Genomic DNA, 27,891 nt, shown 5'->3' with positions numbered 1-27,891 from the left:
CTCACAGGCTCAAAAAATCCTCCCACCTCAGCCTCTTTGGGATTACAGATGTGAGCTGCTGCACCTGAATAACTGGGGGGCTGAAGTGGGAGGTTTGCTTGAGCCTGGGAGGTTGAGGCTGTAGTGAGCCATGATTGTGCCACTGCACTCCAATCTGGGTGACAGAGCAAGACCTTGTCTCAAAAAAAGAAAAAAAAAAAAAAGGCACCAGTACTCTTGGAGCCAGACTGACTGAGATTTGAAGCCAGTTCAGCTACTTTCTAGCTGTGTGGCCTTGGGCAAGTGATTTAACCTCTCTGGGTTTATGTTTTCTGGTCTGTAAAATGGAAGGAATACTATAGTTTTTATTTTAGGAAGTTGTGTGGATTAAATGAGTTACTACATTTAGAACAGGGTCTGGCAGAAAAAAAAAAAAAATCTACCATCTTTGTTGATTCTCTATAACTTCTCCAGGGAAAAACATGTGCCTTGCTTTCAGTCTTCACCCTTTTTTCTATCATGTGCTTAAGGTTCCTGATCTGTAAAAAGGCAATAATTTAATATCTATCTCATATGATTGTTTTCATGATTTAGTGATATACTGTATATTACTACCTCTTCATAACAGGCTGTCAATCAGTGAGTTTGGACTACTCTTGATATCATAGTATAGAAGCTTATTCTAAGATTTTGCTTTATCTTTAATTTTATGGGTACCACAATGAAAGCATTCATATATAAATTTAATCATTAACATATAATTATTTTGACTTCAGAAGCATTATTTCTTGCATCAAATGTTGTTTTTAAAAAAGAAGTAACTGCTTGAGGCAATATACAAAGTAGAAAGATTATTTCCTAATCTGTGGAACTTGCAAACTACAATGAATTCTGAATCAAGCAAGCTCAACCACTATAACTGGATATCTGTGAGTGTCATTGCACTGTGCTGGGTGGGGAAAGAGGGAGAATTAATCCCATTCCCAGGAGCTTTTCATTTACTTGGGCAGACAAAGCTTCACACACATGAAACTAAAACATTAGAGCAGAGGGCAGATGTGATGAATCCATGAGCCCTCAGAGTTCAGGGATGACAGAAATCAGTGTGGAAAGATCTCGGGGGCAGCAGTGGGCTTTGAGATGAATCTTGAAGGATGGTTCAGGATTTAGCCAGAAAGAACAAAGAGGGGACAGTAGGGTATGCAAGCTGAAGAAGAGGTCATGCCAAGGCTGGCTTTGTCCACACATGTGATTGAGGTGAGAGGTGAAGCATCCTGAAAGGCAGTTATTGCACTTGGCGTGTCCAAGGGAGATACACATTTATAAAACATAGTTGAAATAAAGACTGACAGAAATTGGAGATGGATAAGACAAATGATAGAAGGAGACAGATAGGATCAAAATAGCTCTGGGCAGGGCAGGGAGTTAGGGCTTTGCTAAAAGAGAAAATGGCAGTGGTGATGCCATTTTCTAACTGAGTTGTTGAAATTCCACTGCTTTGATGAAAGCAGTTGGAGAAAATGCTGGCTTATGGGGAGGGGGAAATAAATGATTATGCATTTATTTTTTAAATCTTTAGTTTTTATCCAAGTAGGGATGATATCTGACATCTACAGATCCCCTTCCCTTTTCGTGGAGGCACAATGCTAGCTCCTTATCTCATTTCATCCTTGCAAATGATGGAGTTGTTTGCTAGGTAAGGCATTGGTAGATTTTTAAAGTATTTGGCTCTTGTAAATATAAATGTTCCTCAGAGCTGTTTAAAAATAAAACTCGTGTAAGAACATACTATTTGTCCCTTTTATAGAAGAGAAAATCAAGTCATAAGCAACTCGAAAATTCTGCTCAAAGGAACAGCTGGTAAGCGGCAGAGCTGGGATTCAGGCAGTTTGTCTCCAGGGTCCATATTCTCACCCTCTATTCAGGACTCAGCCATAGGAGAGGGTGAGAGTGCTCTAAGATGGTATTGCCCTCCACCATCTGAAAGAAAAAGACCCTTCTCCCACCGACTCCTCTCCCTCTCCCCCACAAATACAGAAACAGTTGTAAACAAGCAAGAAAGGACACAAGACTGGTGCAAAACACTTGTTACAAAATCCTTTAAAGGTCAAGGAAAAAAATAATTCTCCAAACAGAGGCCAGTAGCTTTAGGAAACACCCCAAACTCTTTGACCTTACTAGGCCAATGGCTACAACATTGGAAGGATGGGTAAGAACTAGCCGCATGTAGTAATATCCATCAAGATGGGCATTGTAGGAGAAAAACATGCTACTATTTAATTCAAATTCTGCCTCTGAGACTGTTTGATGCTTTAGTTATTTCTCACCTGGACTATTGTTGGTACCTTGGCAAGCCCTTTCTATTCATCTGTCATGCTTTACTGTCTATTCGAAACACAGAAACACATTTATTTTTTCCCCACCAGCTGTAACTCTCAAACCACTCTTTACTGAGGCAATTATGCCAGTTTTCTGTTTCATCAGAGAATTCAATTTAAAATTTTAGTGCCAGTGGTTAAAATACTTACTTCATACGTAACTTGAAGTTTGTATGCCTTTAATTCACATTTATGTTTCTGTTCACACTTTGCATCCTTTAATTGATTTATTTGTTCACTATGCCATCTGTAGATTTTAAGTACTGAGCTTTTGCAAATGACTTTTTTCCCCCTTCTCAAAGCTGTTTTGAAAATTATTTCCCTCACCTTATTGCAATTAAAGCTGTGCTACATTCTCATCTTCCGGAGTTGAACATTTTTATAGTGTTACCTTCTTGTATCTTTATCCTAAGTTAGATTGTACAGGTCTGGGCACATATAGTAATTTTTAAACCATGTAGATACTCTCTTTGTGTGGTATCCCATGGGAAGGAGCCCTCTAATGAGCTCTGTGGTCTGCTTTATAGGCACCATGAAAATCTAAGTATCAATGGAGTAAAAGCAGTTCATTGTTTTGGGGCGTTGGTTGATGGATGTCCAATTTCTGAATGTGGAGAAGGCCTCTGATTATCCTAGGATTTGCATGTATGAATAGCTCTCTTCTAGCTTATATTCCATAGCCTTTGGGCAAAGGTTTCCAGCATGGTAAGGAAACTGTTTAGAACACGATTTTTCAAAATGTCCATGACAGATCACCTTAAAAACTATATTACATTCCATAACCTTTGGGCAAAGGTTTCCAGCATGGTAGGCCCAGCTCGAAGCCTGGTGCCTGGAGCCTGCAGGTGATCAGTAAATAACTGTTTAATGAGTAAATTACAAATACAGTTTAGTTCTATTAGCAGTCTAAAACAAGATGTGGCTCGCCATGTTTAGCAAGGAACAGAGAACAAAGAGAAATGTAGCCTTCCTTTTGACTTCACTCTACCTCTGCAATGTCTTCAAAGTGTTATGACCTACAAGGCTGGGAGAGCATGCAACGATCCCCTTCTTTGTCTTCGCTTATAAGAGTTGCCAGCTGTATGGCATTATCTCTACTGTGTTTTCATTAGTGGTGTGATTGTGGATGACAAGGGTGAGGGTCCTTTGACTCTGATACCCAAGACTGTAAGATTAGTTCTGTATAGGTTTTAGACTTCTGCCCTCTAGAAGAAGTTCTTTGCTCCAGGTATTTAACTATTACTTGAAAACACAATCCTTCAAGATTCTTTCCATGCCTATAAATTTATACAGAGCTACGGTTTCTACCTTGGCTTCAGATTGGAATCAACTGGGAAGCTTAAAACACATTGATGTCTGGATCTCACCTAGGTAATTCTGATTTAATGGGTCTGGGGTGTGGTTTTGGCCTAGGGAATTTTAACATTTTTCCAGTTGATTCTAATGTGCTGCCCGGGTTGAGAACTGCTGATATAGAATATTATTGTTAAATCCTCAAAAGGCCAGAACTCTAAATACGGCATAATGTGTTTTATATCTGCCGTTTTTTGAAATACTCAACAATTCTCACTACACTGTTTAGAACAAGATTTTTCAAAATGTCAGTGACAGATCACCTGGAAAACTTGTTAAATATGTAGACTTTTAGATCCTCACTTTAGAAATTCTGTCTCAGTACATTTGTGGTAAACATAAAAACCGTTCTTTTTAAACACACACCCAAATGATTCTCGTAGACGTTAAATCTGGAAGTACTGCCTCAAAAAGACATCTGAAAGCATTATAACAGCTTTAGGCAATTATAACAAAGAGCATGCCACTTGGTAGTCTTGTGGTTTGGTGTCATGGAAGAATAATAAAGATCTCAAAACAGAGAAAATAGAGTTTTACCCTTTCTTTGTAAATTTTCTAGCAGTTTTTGGAATGCAAATTACATACCAGCAACAGTAAGAATTTTTCAAAAAGAAAGTATTAATTCTTTGCATCAGTGCACAATTTCTATTTAATGTAAAAATATAAACTTAAAAAATATTAATTTAAATGACTAATACCTTTAGTTCTTTAGTTTAAAAAGGCATGAAGTAATTCAAGACTGCTTTTGTGTTTAAACACACCTAGAATGTCTTTAAATTTAGGCTTAAAATTAGTCTTTGATGAATGAGTGTTTCAAAGCATTAGACAAAAATTTAAGGCATCTAGTTTTGTTGAACAAATTTAAGAACACTGAGGATAACAGACTCTTTGAGGCTTTAGGACAAGTACACATTTTAGTTTAAAGCTGAAAAATCTTCTATCTAGCTTAAACTTCAGTGGGAATTTAGGGAAAGAAAATGAATTACTCAAGCTGAAACTACATCAAAATGTCAAGTTAACACATTTTGGCTTGTAACGGTGCCAAGGGATCTAATGCCTGAATAATCAGGGCTGTAGATTTCTAAACCATTTTAAAGATAATGTCCTTACCAGGATGCTGGATCTTTCATTTTATTTTTTCTTAGCTGTTTCCTCGCTGTGCTTTTACCCAGGCTAACCAAGACCTGACAAGATCACATAGCAATTAATTGAAACAGCTGGCAAGAAACAGCTGCAAATAAAAATGTTAGTACAGAAGTTCACAAATTCAGAAAAAAAATATGAAGACTAGTAATTCCCATGACAGTCAACGATGCATTTGATTTTCTGTAAACTTTTCTTGGGCTTCTGAAAGATTGGATAACTAGTATTATATCTGAGATAGTATTATAACCAAGAAAGAACAACAGTGGACTGTGGTTGCCGTTGTTTGTGGATTTTTTTTTTTTGCAAATTTTCCTGGTTGACCCCCTCTTTTTCTAATATTTGTTCCTTGCACAGTACACTCTTCCATAACTCCCATACCCGATTCCTGGCCACAGGAATGAGCTTATAACCTGGATTAGTCTAATCATACTACCCATTTATACTATCATTGGTCCATGGGTTGGTTATATAACCCAAACTTTTTAGAATTCATTCTAGGATTTCTCAATTTAGAGTTGGAGAAGCAACCTAGCTCTGGGCTCAGGATACAGCAAGGTGAAAGGACAGTGGAAGGCCATTTTCCCCACCACTTGGAAAAAACCGATCTGCAATGAGAGAGAATGGAGCAAACAGAGACAGACTAAAATTAGGGGTGGACACAGAATCCTGAGGGCACTGAAACTTGATTCCAATACCTGAAGCCCTGTTTCCTGCCATTTTCTTTTATTCTGTGAGCTCTTCTCTAGCATCTTTTCTCACTACAGGAACTAAGAAATCCCTTTTGGCTTAAGCCATTTAGAATTGGGTTCTAATATTTGCGACCAAAATTCTAACATAGAATATGAGACTATCTAGTCTCACCCATCATTTTACAGAAGAGAAAACAGAGATTTACTTGCCCAAGGGAACACATTACAACTTAATTCACCTTTCTTTACTCCTCAATCTATTAGTATGCTCTCCTTCAAGAAAAAGTTGAAACTTTGAGAATTTGTGAGGTTCATGTATTTAATAAACCCTGCCACGTTCATAATTGGCCCCAAGTAGACTTGTGAATAACTGGGTAAACCCATGTCAGTTCTGAGTTGTGAATATAACCTTTCAGAACTTGCTACAGCTCCATAGCAGAGTGTAGCTGCATTGATTATTGTTCTACAGTAGAAATATTATTTATAGAACTAAGGCCAAAAGAATACAATTTCCACATTCCCTCCAAGAGTTGAGTTTATGGCACCTTGAATAATCGAAGTAGTTGAGTGTGATAATTAAAACAAAAACATTAGGTCAGAACACTTTAGACGTGTCTTAGAAGGCATCAATACAGGCCGGGCGCAGTGGCTCACGCCTGTAATCCCAGCACTTTGGGAGGCCGAGGCGGGCGGATCACGAGGTCAGGAGATCGAGACCATCCTGGCTAACACGGTGAAACCCCGTCTCTACTACAAATACAAAAAATTAGCCGGGCGTGGTAGCGGGCGCCTGTAGTCCCAGCTACTCGGGAGGCTGAGGCAGGCGAATGGCGTGAACCCGGGAGGCGGAGCTTGCAGTGAGCCGAGATCGCGCCACTGCACTCCAGCCTGGGCGACAGAGCGAGACTCCGTCTCAAAAAAAAAAAAAAAAAGGCATCAATACAAAAATAAATTGACAAGAGTACCCAACGATAGTGCACTAAATTCATAATAGTGCAAAGAATATACAGTGAAAACCTATAAAAATGCTGCATGTCCAAATAAACTATAATACACTTAGATACTAAGAAGTACCACAGTAGGTTAGACCATTAGTCCTATTTCTTCTCCTTGTCACAGCTTCATACACCTTTTCATTCTGCCCTTTAACTCTGAAGAGCTTCCCACTGTAGGCAGAGTCAGCGCCCCATCTAACACTGGGCTTGCTCAGAACTGCCTTGACAAATGTCAAGTTGGAGGGTCTAAAGATGCTTGCATGGTTTGTCTTGTCTTCTTGTACTCTGTCTAGGTTGGAATCTGCATAAGTTAAAATGAAAAATAGTTTCCTATTTTCTGAATAGCCAGTATTTGCACATGCTGTAAAATTCAAAAGGTACAAAATGATATACAATGAAAAGTCAGCACCTTCTTAATTCTGATCAACTACCCACTTCCCCTCCCGAGGATGCCTATTACAGTTTCTTGTGTTACCTTCCAGAGAAACATTTAGAAGAAAAGCCCAAACAATATTTTTCATAGAGTCAGAACTGAGGCCAGATAGGAAGAGCCTTCTGAATCAAGCTAGAAAAGTCCTTTCTGAGAAGACTCCAACTCTTATTTGAGAATATATAATATATTATTTGTAAGTTGAGAGATCAGCTCCCACAGGGAGACCTAAACAGGATTGACTATAGGGAAAAAAAAAAAAAAAAAATCACCTGTTATATAGAACTATCTCATTTAAAATCCCCGCAAATGTACTGTTTCCAAAACACACTTATGATTACTTTTGGGTATACCTAAAAAATTAGGTAAGTGATTGCTTCTTAGCTTAAAACACACAGCAGATAAGCACACAGTTGTGATTTCAATTTGTGCTGTCCTTAGATCATTAGTTTCTCTCCTTTTAGAGACAGATCATTTAAGACCAAACACTGGAAGAATATGTTAAAGTAATTTTCATCTATTCATAGAAATATACATTTTAATTGGCTTGGCAATAACATTGAATTTAAAAACTTGAGCTGATATGGTAATATATCTTTAATTTTGATTTGTATACAGATTGACTGTATTTGATACTTTTATCTGCAGAAATATTTAAATATTTAATTTTCTTCTAAAAGGGTAATTGGAATGAGTAAATCCATTAATCAAATTTTAAAATTTATGTAAAAAATTTTATTTTGCTTTAAAAAAAAATTATTCAATTCATGAAGATTAACCAAAATACAAACCCCATCAAAGTTTATTACAATAATCTTTCATAAAATTAATAGCATTAAAAAAAGGTTAATATTTTAATGTAAAAATCACAATGTAAAAATACAAACTTTAGTTTTAGTGACTAAAATAAAAGCAGATAAATAATCTTCTTCACAGGGAAAAAATACTTGAGGGAAAAAACAATGGTATAACATGTGTAAAGCAGGAAATTTAAATATCAGCTTAGTTCCTCATTGCCAACATGGCATTTATATCCCAGATGAGATTTCGTAATTGATCCATAATTTGTTTCAGCTGTTGATTCTTCTGTTTGAGTTTCTGTAGAAACAAAAGAATTTATCAAAAATGTTTCAGGAAATATAGACCATGAAGTTAGAAGATTAAAATATCATAAGTTAGGACTATAATGATCCAGACAGAAATTAAGCTAAATAACCCTATAAGGCAGATGGTCTCAACCCTCTTCTGGCCTTAAATATTTGCTGACAGGGATCCTGAATTCTAAAAATCCAGCCTGCAGAGGTCTATGGCCCCAGCCCTGGCCCCAGGCCCTGCTTACTCTTCCACTTCCACCATAAATAAATAAATAAATCAGCTAAACATTTATTTGTTATAAAACATAAGCATATAGGTTTTCTAAGGGGCAGCATAACCTAATGGTCAAGAGCCCATACTCTAGAGCCAGATCTCTGGAAGTCATTCAGATCCTTCACTACGAATTTTTTTTTTCCCCAGGCTGCAGTGCAGTGGCGCAATCTTGGCTCACTGCAATCTCAGCCTCCTGGGTTTCAGCGATTCTCCTGCTTCAGCCTCCTGAGTAGCTGGAATTACAGGCTCCAGCCACCACACCCATCTAGTTTTTTTGTATTTTTAGTAGAGAGGAGGTTTTGCCATGTTGGCCAGGCTGGTCTCCTGACTTCAAGTGATCTGCCCGTCTTGGCCTCCCAAAGTGCTGGGATTACAGGCATGAGCCATCACATCCGGCCAGATCCTTCACTATGAAACTTACAACACTGACCTAATTATTTAACCTCCCGGTACTTTAGTTTCCACATCAGAAAAATGGAAATAATAATTGAAACTACCTCATAAGAGCTGTTATGAAGATTAAATGGTCTGATTCATGTCAAGTATTAGAATTGTGCCTGACACATAAGAAAACATTCAACGAATGTTACTGTTAGGCACAAAATGTAAACTGTCGATATAGAAAATATAATAAAAGTACAATGCCTCATGCAATCAGTCTTTCAAAAGTGCGACAGAAATCACTGTTTGCCTATAGCATGAATTGCAATCTCCTTCTAATTCTAAAAACTGAAGACAAATGGCAGAGTACCCAATGCAATCTTCTCTACTAAGATTTGCTGAATGCCTGAAATGTGCACGGCATGTGTCTCTGTATCTCTATACTTGGATTCTACTTGACTAAGATTTGTAGACTTCTTTTTAACCATTCTTTCTTCAAATCCTATGTGGTAAATGTCTGCTTAGATAAAACAAGATAGAAATAGAGAACTTCTGGTCAGAGTGTTTACTAGTTATAATAACAATAATTATTATTATTCAATAACCCCTTGGAAACATTACATTTGGAGATAATATATTTAATTAATTTTAAGACACTATATTAAACTACCTCCAGATAAATTGGTGTATGCTTATTAAAAAGAGGCCTAACAATCTTACTTTTGATTTCATTAAAAAACAAACTAAAATGAAGTTGCTTGTATTGCTTCTATTCAGAGTTAGGGAAGTAACAAGAAATAGGTGGCTAAAAGGAAAGACCAAGAAACTCTTATTAGAAAATAGAAAATCAATTTACAGAGACTTTAATAATCTTTCATAACTGAATTTAATTCACATTTGAAAAGAGAACTAGCACAATGCAGTCAGAGAAAAACAGGACTATACAGTACACAGGGCTTGACTCTAAAGCTCACTTTAACACAGTCTTCGGGAAACAAAAACTGCTGGTATTTTTAGTTAGTCTCCCTTGCACAAGTTTTCAGATGACCCATCTTCTGTTATCATAAGTAAGTGATAGTCTGTTATTTAAGTGGTTGTATATATCTAACAAAATTGATTCAAATTGCTGGGAAAGATGAAGAATAACCAAGCCTATAAAGTCTTTTTCATCACAGAGACCAAGAAACCAACACTTCTGCCAGCAATCAAGAGTAGCAGCAAAACAGAGGAATATAAAAGTGCTATATTGGGAGGCTGGCAATCTCAGTCCCAGTTCCAACTTTGCCTCTAACTTGGTATTTGATCTTAGATAAATTCCTTCTTCTTGGTTTTCTCATTTATGTAATTGGATTATAAAATCTAGGTCTCTGCCAGTTGTACTTTCTGCATACCCATACATAAGATGACAATTGGTCATCTGGGTGGTTAAAAACAGACTTTATAATCAGTATCAACTCAGGGCTTGCAGCTGGCTATCACAATGGTCTCACCACTGAAATAAATGCATAACCTACCAATAAGACTACTCTCAAGAATCCTCATTTGGAAATATACATTCTGGTACTCTTTTTTATTTAAGCCTCATAATTGTTTTTTAAAAAAGTAACAACTAAAATTTGTAGGGTATTTTCAAGATAATATTCAACACTAGGGAATAGAAAATTTTTAAATAATTAATATATTATAAGGCTCTTGGGATAGCGTTTCTCAAAGATGCCACAAAGTTTTAAATTAAAAAAATTAGCATACAAATAAAATATCCAGAGTCAAAATATGTCATGAAAATGATCAACAGCAAAGCTGACACTTACGCTTATTAGAGGCTAAACTGTAAATAAATTTTCATGACACGATATAGGATTTAATATATACAGTCTTGCCACTGATTGATTTTAACAGAGGTTGACAGCTGCTATTTTCAAAATCCATCAGCTGTGCCCAATTTTGTACATTAACAGGTGAATGTGTAAGTAGACTAAATACTTAAAAAAAGTTTATGCTAACTGATACCATGTAATTTAATATTCACACAAAAGCTGTGACACTTGACAAAAAATGGTTTACTTTCTAAATGCATGGACTCAATGTCAACCTTGTAAATACTACCTACTATCTTTTTCAATTTCATTTTACCATCAAGAAAACAGCGTTAAGCAAAATAAAACTCATTCTGATGTCCCCAAAGCAAGCTTGTCCAACTGTGGCCCACAGGCCACATGTGGCCCCAGTCGGCTGTGAGTGCAGCCCAATACAAATTTGTAAGCTTTCTTAAAACATTATGAGATTTTTTCGTGATTTTTTATATTTTGGCTTCTCAGCTATCATTAATGTTAGTATAGTTTACATGTGGCCCAAAACAATTCTTCTTCTTACAATGTGGCCCAGGGAAGCCAAAAGATTGGACACCCCTGCACCTAAAGCATATGGTCTCAAACAAGTGTCCATCCTTTACATGGGTATTTGGCTTAAGGATTCCAGGATATATTAAGAGAAAATGAAAAGTATTTAAATAAACCACGAATTTGACTATTAAAACCAGCCATATTGTCTTATGATGATTTACATCAAATACTGACTACAAATCATGTGCCTCAAAGTTTCATAGCACCAGGATAGTTATTGGTGGTTTTTGTATTGTTAGAAACCAGACAGACCATAAGGACTAAATAGTAAACACACCATCAATATGTTCTTCTGCACAATTTCAAGTACACAATAATATGATAATATCTTGAAAATGACTGAGGGTCAGCTGAGGGGTATATAAATCTACTTATTTTAGGTAGCTTATTTAGAAAGAAAGAAAATATTCATTGTAATAAAATTCTGACTATTTTTAATTGAATGCAAATAATACAATTTTATTATAAATTACACAGATCTATAAAGCAACTTATTTAATACAACCAAATGCCAATGTATTAAAAATATGGCACAATACTTTTGTTTCTGTAAATATTCATCAAAACATGAAATGGGTACATGAAACAGGTGCTGCTTTGTTTCCACTGGAGTCTTATATTCTCCAAGAAGAAACTTATCCACTCATGTGAAATGAGTATATAGCCGACAACACATCCAGCTGCTTCATGGAAGAAATTCTGGTACTGAGGACAATGCCTGTCAGAGAGCAGGCACACAAATATTTAAATATTTTCATGTTTGAAGAAAAAATAACAAAAGCCAAATCAAAAAGCTTCTCCCAAAACCTACAAGAATGGAAAAAAAATAAGCAAGCAAACAAAAATTATTGCCAATCATTTCAAAACTTATTTTTGTTTAAATAACTCCTCAGTATAAAAAAAAAGACATTTAATAATGGCCATTATTAAAAACTATGCATTTTATACTCCATACCATAATAGGTAAGATGTATTTTCAATGTTTTAGTGTTACCAGCTAAGATTCCGTGAACTTTAAAACTCTATCACCTAGTAACTGCATGAACTAAAAAAAAAGCAAACCTATATTTACATAAGAATGTGGATTAACATAATTGACAGAGACAAAAACTTAAGTTTATGAATGTAGCTATTTATAAATAGTGGTCAAATCAAATCAGTGAACTGTTTATTTTTAATAGCATCTATGTGATTAAATAATCAGATCAGTACATTATCATCTATAGCCAGTTTTCACTACGAGAAACACCCTCAGGTGTGTGTGCCATTACGGAAAAAAAAAAAAGATGTATCGGCTGGGTGCAGTAGCTCACGCCTGTAATTCCAGCACTTTGGGAGGCCAAGGCAGGTGATCACGACGTCAGGAGTTTGAGACCAGCCTGACCAACATGGTGAAACTCCATCTCTACTAAAAACACAAAAAAATTAGCCGGGCATGGTGGTGCACGTCTGTAGCCCCAGCTACTCAGGAGACTGAGGCAGAAGAATTGCTTGAACCCAGGAGGCAGAGGTTGCAGTGAGCCGAGATCGTGCCACTGCACTCCAGCCTGGGTGACAGAGAGAGATTTTGTCTCTCAAAAAAAAAAAAAAAAAAAAAGTATCAATGGATCATGAGCTCAGTATTTTAAAAATTAAAACTTTTAATCATATATTTTAATCTTATATTCTAGAATGGAGACACAGAGCTTAAAGAAGTTGAGGAAAATAATAAAATAAAATTGTTTGAGGGAAACAATTATGTAGGTGGGTCCAGGAGAGAGAGGCTGTAGAGAGCTAAATCCTCATATGGAGAAAGTCCTTTTATACATCATATCCTTGTATCAATTATATCCTTTACTTAAAATCCACAAAACTCTATGTCAGTAGCTAGGGTTAACTGTAGGTAAGATTATTCTAGTAACAGAATATGCTACATTTAATTCACATTTATATATTTTTTTAAGGAATGAATTAAAAAGCCCTTTTGGTAAAAAAAAAAAACAAACAATTTGTTTGCCTTTTAGCAGTTAATTTTATTTTCTTCTTCCTTCTTTATTTGGGATTTAAATTTAAGTTAACCAAATGTTAGCCCTCTCCCATCTTTTCCCTGTGCCCACCACCTAATCTTTCAGTGCTTTCTCAAAATATAGGTAGAAGAATTCATACAAAGAGAGTTATGAGGTCATCAAATGAGTTCTTCCCCATGATACTCAAGAAGGTACTTTACCTCTAAATTGTCTTTTAAAAAGCAATTCCCACAGAAATAGAGTTTAGCTTTAAACCTGGTTTATTTAAAACACCTAAACTGATTCTTTTCTCTTTGTAATAACCCATCAGTTTGATATCACGTTAACTAAAACATGTTTTATCCTGAAGTTAAAAGCACTTAGAACAGATCCAAGTCATTTAATCAAAGGAAGAGATCTCAATGTCAGAAGTAAAAATGGGGAAAAAAATTTAAAATACTTTCATTCCGTAAATATACACAAACTTTCAGAAACATTGTGTATCTATTGAGTGTGTGGCAGGAGAGGAATAAAAAAAGCTATAAACTGATGCAGAGAAAAGTGATCAGAAAGGACACAACAGCAGATGCAAGGTAAATTTTCAGATGAAAAGTAAAGAGGGAGTGGTCAGTGACTCAGAGAAGGCCTGGGCATGCAAGAGGGATGCCACCGAGAGTACGCCTGATCCACCATGGAGAACCACAGACAGAGACCATCTCAGAGGCACCAGGTGAGCCCTGGGAATGAAAACTGGAGGAATGGTTAAAAGATTGACTATCTAGTCGTTTAAACAAAAAGTCTGCCAAACCCTATACTAGATTATGGAATGCCTTCAAATTTCTGAGGAAACATAACTTACAACACAGAATTTTATAGCCAGCCAAACTATCAACTGGACAAATATGTAAGGACTCAAAATTTAAGTGTCTGCATTCCTTCTAAAGAAGTCACTGATGTATGCACATCACCAACAAGGAAGAAAACCAAGAAAAGGGAAGACATGAGCTGAAGAAATAGTGAAACCAACAGAAGAGGTGAAGGAAAGCCCCAGAGCTAAAAAGCAGGCCTAGCCAGCATTCCATCCAGACCTATAAGACCATAGAAAACTTGGGAGGGTGGGATGAGAACCATGAAACTGTCTGATGATTCTGACTGTGGAAAATTGGAAAATAGTACTGAGATGTTGTCATAGATGCATAAAAAACTAACTAAAATTTTAGAAAATTAAAGAGGTAAGAATTAACTTCAGAAAAACAAAAAATTATTCAATCAAGGAAATATGACCCTAGTATACTATGAGGCTTAGCAATAAACAATACTTATGAAGCCATAATTATATGATACAGATTATTTACTGAACCCCAAATATGATATAAGTGCACTGAAAGGTTTGAGGGAAACAATTATGTAGGTGGGTCCAGGAGAGAGAGGCTGTAGGGAGCTAAATCCTCATGGGGAGAAAGAAGTCCTTTTATACATCATATCCTTGTTTCAATTATATCCTTTACTTAAAATCCACAAAACTCTATGTCAGTAGCTAGTAAGATTTTTTTTTTTTTTGGTTACATGCTGCCAAAGAATTACCATATTTTGATTATAAAAGAGAACTTTTAAAAGTCAAAGACATGTTATTTCTAAGTTATCAAATTGGGAAAAAAGAGAAACTTAATGAAAATTGAAGAGAAATGTAAATATAGAAAAAGTATCTTTCTGAATTTACACAGCTTTATTTTTTACAAAATATTATAAAATCCTCTATGGTACAGAACAAACTATGTTTACATTAGTTACACATGTGGTACTCTGAAACCAAAGTTATTATTATAATGGTGTTTTATTTATATACATATTTCATTTTATTTTATAAAAAAATCCTTATTAGAGAAACATAAGCAGAACACATTGAGGTAATACATATTTATCAACAGAAACATATAATACGTCTTAATAAGTGAATGTCTCATACATCTAGACTACCAAACACCAGTTATTTTTCAAGATCTAAACTAAAAGTTCCCATTCTCCTCCTCACCCTCTACCAATTTTTTACTGTGAGTTTTTTATTATGATTGTCATGTATTACAATCAGATTTTTTGGAAATAGTTTTCTAAATGTGTATTTCACCTTTTAAAAAAGTTACAAAATTTTATTTTATAAAATCTATCCATCTTTTTCCTTTCTTCCGAGTTTTAAAATACTTAAAAAATTATCCAATATTTTGTTTTGCAGGTCTTATTTTCAACTCTGAAATTCATTTTGATTTATGGTGTAATGTAAAAGCTAGCTTAATTTCGCCCCCAAGGTTTCTATTTCTAAAGACTAATTTTCCACACAAGCCCTCTTCTGTCATATTAAATTCTCATGTACAATAAGAAGGCTGTTTTTCTGGCTAGATTATTTTACTAATCTGCCTATTCTTGTGCCAGTATTATACACCTAATTACCATTTTTATAATATGCTTCATATTACAGTTTAATTTTTGAAGCTAAGAATTCTGCTTTATTAGTCATATTTATCAACATTTTCTTTGATATTTTTGTATACTTTCAAGAAAAAAATTCCACTTGGGTTTTATTTGGATTTGTTTATTGATTGGTATTGCACTAAAATCCTATTATTTTTGCATGCTTTCTTATTAGGATTTGGATTGTTACTGTATTAAAACTGTGAGTATTAAATCAAGACTGGTATTTTTATAATATGTATTGCTCATCCAAGAACTTTATATGTTCTTTTAATCATTCAAAGCTTCCTTTATGTATCTTAATAAGTTTATTCATACACATTATTGACATAAGTCCTATCTACTTAATATTAATTGTTACAAGAGTCAATAGAATCTTATAATCTAATAGGTTTACAGCATTGTAAGAGCATGGTATCAGTCTTGTCTTAGACCCTTTTACGGAACTCTTATAGACTAGTTGTTCATCAGTTGAGTTTCTTTGACCATTCTAACAAGCTCATACATAATAACTCCTGTTTCCCAACTGTCATTTGTCCACTGTCTTTTTGTACTGGCTATAACTTCTAAAATAATACTAAACATAGTGTTATAAAGTATCTTATTTCATGCTTGTTTTTAATAAGGATACTTCTATATTTCACCTTATGAAAAATGTTGGGTATTTATCTAAAAGAAAAAGATTTTAAAAAAAACACACTGTCTTGCTAATAGTTTTAAGTGTCCTTTGAATCAGCAACAGTATTGAATTTTATCAGATGTCTTTTAGACATGTGAGAAAATCTTTTTTCAAGGTAGTTTACTGACATCATGTATTATACATAAAACTGAACTATAAAATCTTCATATACCTCAGAAGACTCTCTTTGGCAGTGGTGGATTATTAATACACTGATGAGTTCTATTAATTAGAATTAAGAATTTCAGGAAGGGGCAATCTATATTTGTCAGTGAAAGAGTAATGCTGAAAGTTTTATTCACTGTGCTATCTCCAGTAGGTTTTGCTAAGCTGGGGCCACATTTCCATCCCCAGAATGAGCTGACACCTTTCCCTATTTCTCTCTGTTTCACGAGAACTATTTGAACATTATCTTCCGAACTTTTGAAAGTATTCAGCGATAAATACATTCCAGTTACAAGCTTTTTGTGGGGTTGGAGTAGATAATAATGCTGGGATAGTTCTCTAAATTTTTTATTCAGGTGTTAAGACATTCACATTTCATATTTGTAAATTTTTATCATTTGCTGCTCCAAATATGCTATAAGCTAGAAAGGTAGAATTCTGCCCAGAAAAGAAAAAAGTAAATGGATTGTGACTAAGTGTCTAAGGAGCTCTTCTAAGAGCTTTATCGAGTGAATTTTGCAATTTCTCTTCTGACTATTCAGACAGCATTTCTGCTTACCTTTCATTTCTTGGCTGTATTCTAAATAGGTGAAGTTTGCCGCAGAAACGACTTCATGTAATTTGATAATTCAAATTATGTTTTGGAGTTACATCAGACTCCCTAGTAATTTTTATCAATAACTCTAAAACATAAAATGTAAAAACTAACAACTCACTTTATTTACTTCAGCAATTTCTCGCCTCTCTTCACTAGCAAAACGAGGTGGGCCAGCCCGATCATCATTCTTTGAGCCATCTTCTTCCACATATGGAATAAGTTGCTGGGAATGATTAACAAAAATTAAAAGGCAAAAATATAATTCAAGTTTTCTAATCACTTGTATAGAGAATATATCAGATTAAGGTCAATTTTTATACTTTTATTTGTATAAAAATAATTTCAATTCAGGTGATGGCCTGAAATAAGAGCTTTAATAGTTGACCATTTCAATGCATTCTATGCATTACCCTTTCAGGTTTCTTTTGCAAAACAGCCTTTATAACATTGGTTGTCATGTACAACTAAACAATACTTCCAGCAGGAAGATGGGAGAAGTAAAAAATAAAATAAAATAAAATAAAAAATTTAAAAAACCCTAACTCAATCAGCAAATATTTAATTATGAAACACTATAAAAGTAATGCCAAACAAGATGTGATTCCTGCCCCTAAGAGATTTGTAGTCTATTGAGATAGATAAAACAGGCTTTCCTTCATCTGTAATAAAAAGAACTTCATGGATCTGTATTATATAATTGTCATTAACTTGCAATCTAAAACTTCAGAGTCTATGCAAACTTCTAGATGTCTTTAGTTTTTGCAGTTGTGAGAACTTTTTCTTTGTAGGAGAAACAAATTTATATAGCAATGAAACTTCTAGCAGAATCGTAATTAAGTATGCATGGTTAGTGATGGAATTTACCGCATAAGTGTGGCAGACTTCAGGAATCACCTAGCCTTTACCATCATGTATTACCAATGCAAGAACAGGCTAAAGGTAAATGACTGGTAAAACTAGGATTCACCTGATAAAACTTCTTCAAATTCTTGGGATATATATAAACTCACCCATGTCTACATTCTCCTTTTCTTTCTTTCATCTGTCTCAATGCAGAGCTGTCCTTCCTCCTGAAGACGATTAGTCTCCATTCCTGTGCCCTGATTACTCTGCCCTCCTGTCTTCATTATTTATACACCTTTCTCTCAACCTCTCCCTACAGCTTTCTTCCTTTATTATTCAAACATGTTCCTATCTCTTCTATTTGGAGGGAAGTTCCTCTTCCTCCTGCAAACCTTCGATTCCATCTCTCCTTCCATCTACTGCTTTCCTCTCTTATTTTTTTCAAAGCTTCTTGAAAGACTGATATCCACTTGCCGGCTCCAGCTTCTTATTTCCTGTTTAATCTTCACCCAACTACGATCAGACTTCACGCTGCTATCATTTCACTGAAGCTCTACTCAAATATACCAACAATTTTCATCTAGCAAAATCTACTGGACAGTTTTCATTCCTTATTTTCCCTGACTTCTCTGTAGCATCTGACGATGTAGGCCACATTTCTGATCTTTCTCCCACATCTCTGACCCCTTCTTTTTAGGCATTTTTGCAGTTTAATTTTTCTCTGGTCATCTCTTATCAGCTTCCTTTGGTGGCAGAGATATAATTTGTCAACAGGAAAGAGTGACTTATAGAAATATATGCCTAATTAACTAAATAGGTATGACCCAAGATTAAATTTAGAGAATATATTTTTAAAATATAGTGATTCCACTGGGCTAAATATAAAATCCAAATTAATAATAATAAAAATAATATTTTATCTGTAAAGTACTTCATGAAAACCACCTTAAAAGTATATGATACTATTAAAATTCCTACTAAAAATATCCCTGACTTAATTAAAAGGAGACACTGACAGCAATACAAATTGCCACAGAAAAACATTTCTTCCTAACAACAACAAAAATTACTATAAGCCTGTCAAAGTCTACAAGAAATTGTTAATGTAAAAATATAGTAGTATTTTATGCATATATATCACATTTTCATCTTCTCTGGTCAAAAGTAAAACCAATAAAATTCGAAACCTGGAAATATCGCTAAAACAGGAGAGAGAGGAAAAAGATTAACAACTGTCTTGACACTAGTTCACACTTTATATTCATCCTCCCTCTATCACAAAAAATTACCTCGACTGGAATGGGATCCATCCCGCCACAGTTTTCATTGCATTTGTCATATACCAATCTCAGCTTCCTGAAGAGAACTGAAAGTTGGCGAAGATTATCCTGTAGCTTTGTTAACCGGTCTTGATATGTTCCAGTGTGGTAAGTGACACCATTTGGCAGCTTATCAGGAAAAACAAAGAATAAAAATATCAAGTAATGAAAAAAAATCAAGATTTTCTATAAGTAAAGCCAACAAACAGAAACAATTTTTAGGCAATGCATAGACGTAAGCTGTCCCTCACAACTGATCAAGTTTAATTTTAAGAATTTAAGAGTAATGCATGCCCATTTATTAACAACTTGGCATACCCGTTTCACTGCTATAAAACAGACCTAGAAAAACTTTGTGATAAACCCTCTGACTTGAAATACTTTTTCCCCTTTAATTTTGAAGTGTAACTTTAAAAAAAAATTTACAATTTTAATATTACTATTATATAAATGCAGCATGCTGCTGACCTCAACCAAGAAGTTAAAGTACAGTTTTAAAAAAAAGTGAATCTTATGATATTTTAGTGGAAGAAAATGAAGAATATATGGCTGGTATTGCAAAAATATTCTCAAAATGCCTTAACTCTGATAAGATAATTAAGATGCTTAAGGCATACATTAAAATATAAACCTGTCATTTAAAGTTTTACTTAAAAAAATCAATAGCAGGAGATATGGGTGCCATCTATACTTGAACACCATTAATAAATTATTACAAGTAACTGCTATGATCATAACTCTGCCTTAGATATGGACATATTTTTAATTCAGGAATTTTATCAAAAGAAGAAAAGTATATATTGAAATAATAAAATGACAGGTAAACAAAAATCGACTATTTATTTAGAATTTATAACTAAATATGTACTTTGCATTGCTGAAACTCATGAACAAAATCTTTCTCTGTACAGCTGTACAATATTTTATTCCCACAATTTGATCTGTGTCATCACCCTAATACTTGAATCAATACTATTTACACAGTACCACGTTTTCTAGTATTCAGGCATTTTTATTTGTAGGAATTCACATGTATAATAGCTAGGTGATCAGTCCAGTCTTTCTAAGCCTCGGTTTGCATTTTTTTTCTTTTTTAAACACATGAGGTAGGAATGCCAAAAAAAAAAAAGAAAGAAAAAAAGAAAAGCATGATACAATGTTTGGAGTGAAAAGTAAACAGGACATATAATGATTAAAACCATAAACATGAAAAAAGACTGGAAAGCCCCATACGTAGTTAATAAAAGATGTGTAAGATAAATAGGCTTGAAAAACTTATTTTCTTCTTTTCTCATACTTCTAAATTTCCTGTACTGTTATGGTTTACGAGTTAAGGAGATGGATCTCCTGAAATTATTTGAAGTGTGATATTATTAGGAGTTTCAGAAATTCTCAAGCATTAAAACAGTCTACAATGCCTCAAAGCAATGTGATAAAATATCAAAGGCTGAACTAGTCAAAACATTTTAAAGGAGAAAGGCATTAAGGGTTCATTTCTCAGTACAATGTAAGATTTCTCCTCCTGAACTCTCAGTTTATGAAATTCCACAGACACTAACTAGAAATTCAGAGAAAAGTTTAAGTGGATCCTTGCTTTCTTGTTTAGGTGACAGAAAGGAGCATGATGATTATGTCTTGCCTAGAACAGCACTCTGTACCTTTATTATGGCATTATGGGGTTTAATACTTTGCCCATATTTTCTACTTAGTAAAAACTGGAACTTAGGTTCATATCACCATATTTAGCATAGTGCACACACACAGAAGGCTTTAAAGTACGGTGTGAATTATTTTACTTAAGCGAGTTATTTTACCCATAAATCTATACTTAAAATTTATTAAGATGTATTATGTAAAAGAACTCTTGATAAATACTGTCATAAAGAAAACAAAAATCCTTTTGAAATGCCAAGAATCACACTCCCCAAATTTGCTGACTTAGAAAGATATTAGATGTTAAATCTAAGATCCAAACTTACTAACTTAACTTACTAAATCATTAAAAAAAAAAAAATACCACACACGTTTCATGTGTCAGCACTGTTCTAGAAGCTAGGATAGAGCAGTAAACATCAGAGAGATAAGGTTTCCATAGTACAGAGTATACGTGGTAAAAATGCCTAAGATCCCTTGGTATATACCATGGTGTAGCTGTTCAGCTGAAAAGCTCATCAATAACCATCTCACTCATGAGTATGGATGAAAACCCATAAATACATGATCGTATCCATAGACACCAAGAAGGCATTCAACTAAATTCAACACCCATTTAAAAAATCAATATAAAACTCAATAAAAAATCCTCAATATGTGACAACATACATTTATTTCAGTTAAAGAGTCAGCACCATGATTAATGTGGAATCATTAGAAGCATTCCAACTAAGATCAGAAACAGAAAAGGATGTCTACTAAGACCCTAATTCTGTAAGTGAACACTGTTCTGGAAGCACTAGCCAATGCAATTAGAGAAGAAAGAGAAAAAAATGTTGAAACATTAAAAAGAAAGCATCATAATCTATTTACAAATAATATGATAAAGTGCTACTAAAAATAAAAGAATTCAATAAGGAAGTAGGTCCAAAGAGAAAGCAATAGCTCTGTTTTCATCTATAACACAAACAAAAACATGGGAAAAGAAGACCCCATTTACAATGGCAACAGAAAAGATAAAATACCTAGAAAAAAACTTTTAACATCTCAAGATAAAAATGAAAACTTAAGATACCTTATAGGAAAACAGAAAAAGAATACTGCATGTTCTTGGTTAGTAAGAGTCAACATCATAATGATGTCAAGTCTTTCTAGGCCGAACGGACCTAATAAAAATGCTAACAGGCTTTTTCTTAGAATAAGCTGATTCTAAAATACATGTGGAAAAACAAGCAAGAATAGCCAGGGAAATTCTGAAAAATAAGTGTAACACATTATAGATCCTGACAAATTAAAAGAATGTTTTGCATTAATACATAAAAGATAGGCAGCTATGTGGAATAGAATAGAACATCCAGAAACAAATTCACTTATATAAAAGCTACCTGAAATCATTGGAAGAAGCAAGTGAATTATTCAGTGAACCTTTTGAAAAAGTTAAGGCTAGGCCCGGACCTCACATTTTAGAGGATAAATTCCATAAGGATCACAGTTTTAAACGTAAAGGCTGCAATTTTAAAAATTATAGAATTCTTCCTAATTTGAGTGGGGAAGACCTTTCTAACTAGGCATAAGGCCTAGAAGTCCTAAAAGACTAATACATTCAACTACTTAAAAAAAAAAAAAATGCATGGCAAAACTACCATTAGCAGAGCCAAAAGGTAAAAGACTGGGAAAAAAAATAACTTTAAGTTGTATCACACAGAGCAGGTTTCTCTAGTATGTAAATAGCTAAATCCTACAATTAAGGTAGGTAAAAAAGACGGAAAAAAAAAGACAGACAAATGGGTGAATAATAAGTGAACAAGCATTTAGCAGGAAAAAAATATAAATGATTCAAATATTTTAAGGGATGTTCAAACTCAGTCAAACTAGGAGAAATGTAAAGTAGAATTTTCACCTATCAAGTGATCAAAGATCCAAAAAAGCTATAACTCACTGTGCTGGTCTTAGGCCGTAGCATAAATTAGTTCAATCTCTGTGGAGGACAATTCATCAAAATGTATCTAATACAAAAGCACATAGCTATTTCTAAAAACGTATCCTACAGGTATACGTGCAAATCTGTGTAGGAGGTTATTTGCTGCAGCCTAACAGGGAAAGATGAAAAACAGCCAAATGCCCTCACTAGACAACTGGTTTAATAAATTACAGTATTTCCATGCAGTGTAAACTATACACTATAAAAAGGATAAGGGAGTATTTTCTGTATGGGTATGAATAAATTCCAAAATATATCAACTGAAAAAAGCAAGGTACAAAATGGTTATGTATAATATACTATTATCTGTGCAAAAAAGGCAAAAATGAAACAATATACATAAACATTTGCTTAATATGCAGAGAATATCTGGAAAGATACACAAAAATAGTAAGAATCAGTCACAATCACTGCCTGTGGAGAGGAGTTAGGTACATAGTATAAGAGATAGGAATGGGAGGGAAAATGTTCACTGCACTGTCCTTTTTTATTCCTAAATTCTGAATGTACTATGTATTTTAAAAATTAAAGATTCAAAGAATAATAAACAGAACAAAAGCAATGGTATCTTCCACAAGGACTCTTAATCTGAGATTTAAGGATACTTGGGGAGTATCCCTCAATCTTCCTTTAACCCCTGAAATTTTCAAAATGCATGTGTATGTGTATTTTTCTCAGAAGAGAGCTCACAGTTTTCATCAGACTCTTAAGTGGCTAACGGACATCTAGTGTATACCAGGAACCACTTCTTTAAAACAAATGCTTAGAAAAATTCTTAGCAGTTTGTATTCACAGCACTTTACTCTCGTAGATCAATAATACAGACGATTACTTTAAAATGTGAATACTAAAAATGTATTAACAAATCCCTAGGTTATATATAGTTAAGAATATCCTATTTCTATCACCTCTTCTAGTTTTTTTGGAAATGAAGGAGCCCATTGTTGTCTTTTCAGCCAATTATGATAGGCCCCAAAGGGTCTTAGATGAGTGATCACAGATTTCACAAAATGAAAAGCACACATATAATTATCATAGTCCCTCAAAAGCTGGCTTTGGGTCCCAGACCCTACAGTGGCCGAAATGTTGAAGCTTAAGAAGAAACGTATTGCCATTTATGAACTCCTTTTTCTTGAGACAGAGTCTCGCTCTGTCGCCCAGCCTGGAGTGCAGTGGCGCGATCTCGGCTCACTGCAACCTCCGCCTCCCGGGTTCAAGCGATTCTCCTGCCCCAGCCTCCCGAGTAGCTGGGATTACAGGCGCCCGCCACCACGCCCGGCTAATTTTTGTATTTTTAGTAGAGATGGGGTTTCACCATGTTGGCTAGGCTGGTCTCGAATTCCTGACCTCGTGATCCACCCACCTCGGCCTCTCAAAGTGCTGGGACTACAGGCGTGAGCCACCGCGCCTAGCCTATGAACTCGTTTTTAAGGAGGGAATCATGGTGGCCAAGGAGGATTCCACATGCCTAAGCACCCGGAGCTGGCAGACAAGAATGTGTCCAACCTTCATGTCATGAAGGCCATGCAGTCTCTCAAGTCCTGAGGCTACGTGAAGGAACAGTTTGCCTGTTGACATTTCTACTGGTACCTTACCAATGAGGGTATCCAGTATCTCTGTGATTACCTTCATCTGCCCCCGGAGATTGTTCCTGCCACCCTACGCCGCAGCCGTCCAGAGACTGGCAGGCCTCGGCCTAAAGGTCTGGAGGGTCAGCGACCTGCAAGACTCACAAGAGGGGAAGCCGACAGAGATACCTACAGACGGAGTGCTGTGCCCCCTGGTGTCGACAAGAAAGCCGAGGCTGGGGCTGGGTCAACAACCGAATTCCAGTTTAGAGGCGGATTTGGTCGTGGACATGGTCAGCCACCTCAGTAAAATTGGAGAGGATTATTTTGCATTGAATAAACTTACAGACAAAAAAAACTTTAAAAAAAGTTGGCTTTGAATGCAGGTCCACATGTAATCTAGTTATTGATAAAATACTTTTTTTGAAAAAGTTTAGTTCTGCGTAGAACATGAACCTGTATTATATCTTTTAATAATGTACATCGACAGCAAGTTAGTATTAAAAAGAGGTTAGCAGGAAGAGCTATTAGTCGTGTGTGATGTTGGGTAATTTATTTTTTCTCTCGTTAAGCCTCAGTTTCCTTTACTGTAAAATAGGGATAAAAATACTCCTTAAAACTGCTCCTATAACAGTGTACCTGACCAAGGAAAGTACTTCATAAGTGTTAGGTATTATTCGGTGCTTTGCATATAACAGGACAAAAATTTTTTTAAAGTATGCTAAATTCTGAGACATTATTTAATCCGCACTTTATTCATTCTAGATATGAATCTATTCATTTTTTGAAATTATTGCCAAAGAATGTCATTTCTCCTGGATCTCCTTTGTACTATATTTCACATGGTCTTAAAAATTTCCACAAAACTGAATTACTCTTATAATCAGGACGAAAAAAAAAGTCTTGACCAGTTAAAAAAAAAAAAGCAATAAAACACTTTTTTGGACACCCACAGAAATAAGAGCTGTAAGATTTTTGAAAACTTGGTTTCAAATTTACCCTACCACTGACTAGGTTTGGGCAAGTCACTTTACCTCTCTGAAGTACAGAATCTTCATCTGTAAAACAAGAATAGTATCTACTACATGCAGTGGGTAGTATAAGCAAGCATTAAAAATGGGTCAGCAAAATGGTGCTGGAACAACTGGATATCCAAATGCAAAACAATGAACTTGGATCCATATCTGCCACTATGTATATATATTTAAAAACTCACAAAACTAAATATAGGTTGTAGACCTAAATATAAAACTTGAAACTACAAAACTTCTAGAAGAAAACAGAAACCCTTTGTCACCTTGGGTTAGGCAAAGACTTCTTAGGTATGACAGCAAAACCAAAATCTATAAAAGAACAAATCAATAAGCTGGATTCCATCAAAATTAAAAATGTGTGTTCTTCAAAAGACAGTATTAAGAGAATAAAAAGGCAGGATAGACTGGGAGAAGTATTTGGAAAGCATCAAGACATAACAGGTGTTGATGAGGATGAGGAGAAACTAGAACCCTCAAACAGCAATGTTTACATTCCCACTAGCAATAATCGGGACGTAAAATGGCTCAGGCCACTTTGGAAAAGTTTCTTAAAGTATTAAACAGACATGTACTGCATGATCCAGCAATTCCACTCCTGAATCTGTCCAAGAGAAATGACACATACGTTCACACAAAAATTTGTCAGCAAAAGTTCATAGCAGCATTATTTACAACAGCCAAAAAGTGGAAACAACCCAAATGTCCATCAACAGAAGAAAAGGTACGCAAATGGTGATATATGGATACAATGGAACATTACTCAGCAATAAAAAGGAAATTATTGATGCATTCTTAGTGAAGGATCTCAGACAAAAAAAAAAAAGCCCACATACTGTAGACTCCGTTTATATAAAACCCTAACAAATGCAAATTAATTTATGATTACAGGACGCAGATCAATGGTTGCTTAGCGATGGAAGGTGGGAAGCAAAGATGTCAGAGGGATATGAAGAAACTTTCTGGGATGATGTGTACACTATTTTGATTGTGGTGATAATTTCACAAGTATACAGACTACAGTACACATATATATCAAAACTTTAGGTGAGTGTAGTTTACTGTATATTAACTATGCCAAAAAAAGGAGGACTGTTTTTTTAAAAAAAAATGTAAATTCTTCAACTCCTTGGACCTCCCCAGAAGAAATGCTGGAAAAAACATTTAAAGCAACCTAAAGAGGGAAGTGGAGTGCGACCCATCTCTGCCTTGAAAGGTGCAAGAGTTTACAGAGTAACTAAAGAGCTCGATTGAATCCAAAAAAAATTGGCTTCAATTCTGCAGAAATCTGGTCTGGAAAACATCACCTCTACAAATCCGACTTCTGGGGACACTCTTGAGTGTGAATGGGGGTGACCCTACACCTAAGGTTTGCCCAGGGCAGCCCCGTTGACATCCACGGGCCCCACGTAAAGAGGAAACCAGAGGCCCTTTCCCTCCCAGCTGCATTCCCCTGGCCCCGCGCGCCCGCCTTCCTACCTGCATGTTCCTCAGGAGCTGGAAGATCTCCATGGTGCGGTACACGATGTCCTGCACTGTCTCCTGCCCGATGCGGCACAGCGACGCCGTGTTGACTTCCCGGGCGGCCTGCTGAGCCTGGGGCCCGGCGAAGGGCCCGGGCGCCATCCCCGACGCGGCCAACGGAGGGGTGGACATGGCGCGGCTGCAGCTTCAGGCCGGAAGGGGCCAGACAGCAGGTGTCAGGGGTCTGCCCGGAATTGGGAGGCTGTGGGGCCTCAGCGTTGGAACCAGCTTGAGAGACCCCCCGCGGCCGGATTTCAAAACAGCGGCCGCGACTTCCGCCCACCGTGACGTAACACGTCACAAGACACCGCCCACTCGGCGAACTGTCTCCGAGCGGAGCCGGGCTGGATTGGATTGGACCCCTGGGCGGGAAAGGACGGACGGGTTAAGTAGCCAATCACCAATTGCGCTCCAGCCAGAGGGGAGATGCTCTTGGGGAGCCTGGGGTGAGTTTCCAGAGTTCGTTTCCCAGTCTTGGCTCAGCGTTAGAACCTTCTGTGTTTAGTTCCTTGCGGAGCATTTTCTCTTAACAAGCCTGAGGTTTGCAGTATAACAGCTAAGAGACAGGTTAAAGTACTTGTTGAGTCGCATACAGGTGTAACTGGCAACCTGCGATTCGAATTCAGAAAACAAGATTCCTAAGCTTGTACGCTTCTGTGTGACATGATACGGACTCCCCGATTGCTCTTGGTCCCTGCTCAGATGTTTTATTCTTTGAGTTTTCCCAGTCTCTGTAAGCAAAAAAAATGATCAACACACACACTTCTTTCTGACTCTGGCTCTTATTAGTGTCTGATTTTTTTTTCTTTTTCTTTTTGAGATGGAGTCTCGCTCTGTCACCCAGGCTGGAGTGCAGTGGCGCGACCTCGGCTCACTGCAAGCTCCGCCTCCCGGGTTCACACCATTCTCCAGCCTCGGCCTCCCGAGTAGCTGGGACTACAGGCGCCCGCCACCACGC

At 35.9% G+C, this 27,891-nt stretch overlaps 1 protein-coding gene across 2 annotated transcripts; it reads right to left on the bottom strand.

The window, feature by feature from the left end:
* Window positions 1–7,682: 7,682 nt before the first annotated feature.
* MED30 (mediator complex subunit 30) lies at window positions 7,683–27,065 on the bottom strand. 2 transcript variants are annotated; one of them, XM_528281.8, is made up of 4 exons: window positions 26,889–27,065; window positions 19,147–19,305; window positions 17,133–17,237; window positions 7,683–8,068 (listed from the first exon to the last, which is right to left on the bottom strand). In XM_528281.8, the coding sequence occupies exons 1-4, from the start codon at window positions 27,063–27,065 to the stop codon at window positions 7,973–7,975; spliced, it is 537 nt and encodes a 178-aa protein (XP_528281.2). In that variant the 3' UTR covers window positions 7,683–7,972. The 2 variants fall into 2 exon arrangements, with proteins under 2 accessions (XP_528281.2, XP_016815289.1); XM_016959800.3 differs by lacking the exon at window positions 17,133–17,237.
* Between the last annotated feature and the right edge of the window lie 826 nt (window positions 27,066–27,891).

This window comes from Pan troglodytes, chromosome 7 (genome assembly GCF_028858775.2).
Source record: "Pan troglodytes isolate AG18354 chromosome 7, NHGRI_mPanTro3-v2.0_pri, whole genome shotgun sequence".
Classification (NCBI taxonomy): Eukaryota; Metazoa; Chordata; class Mammalia; order Primates; family Hominidae; genus Pan; species Pan troglodytes.
This window is presented reverse-complemented; position numbering and strand designations above follow the sequence as displayed.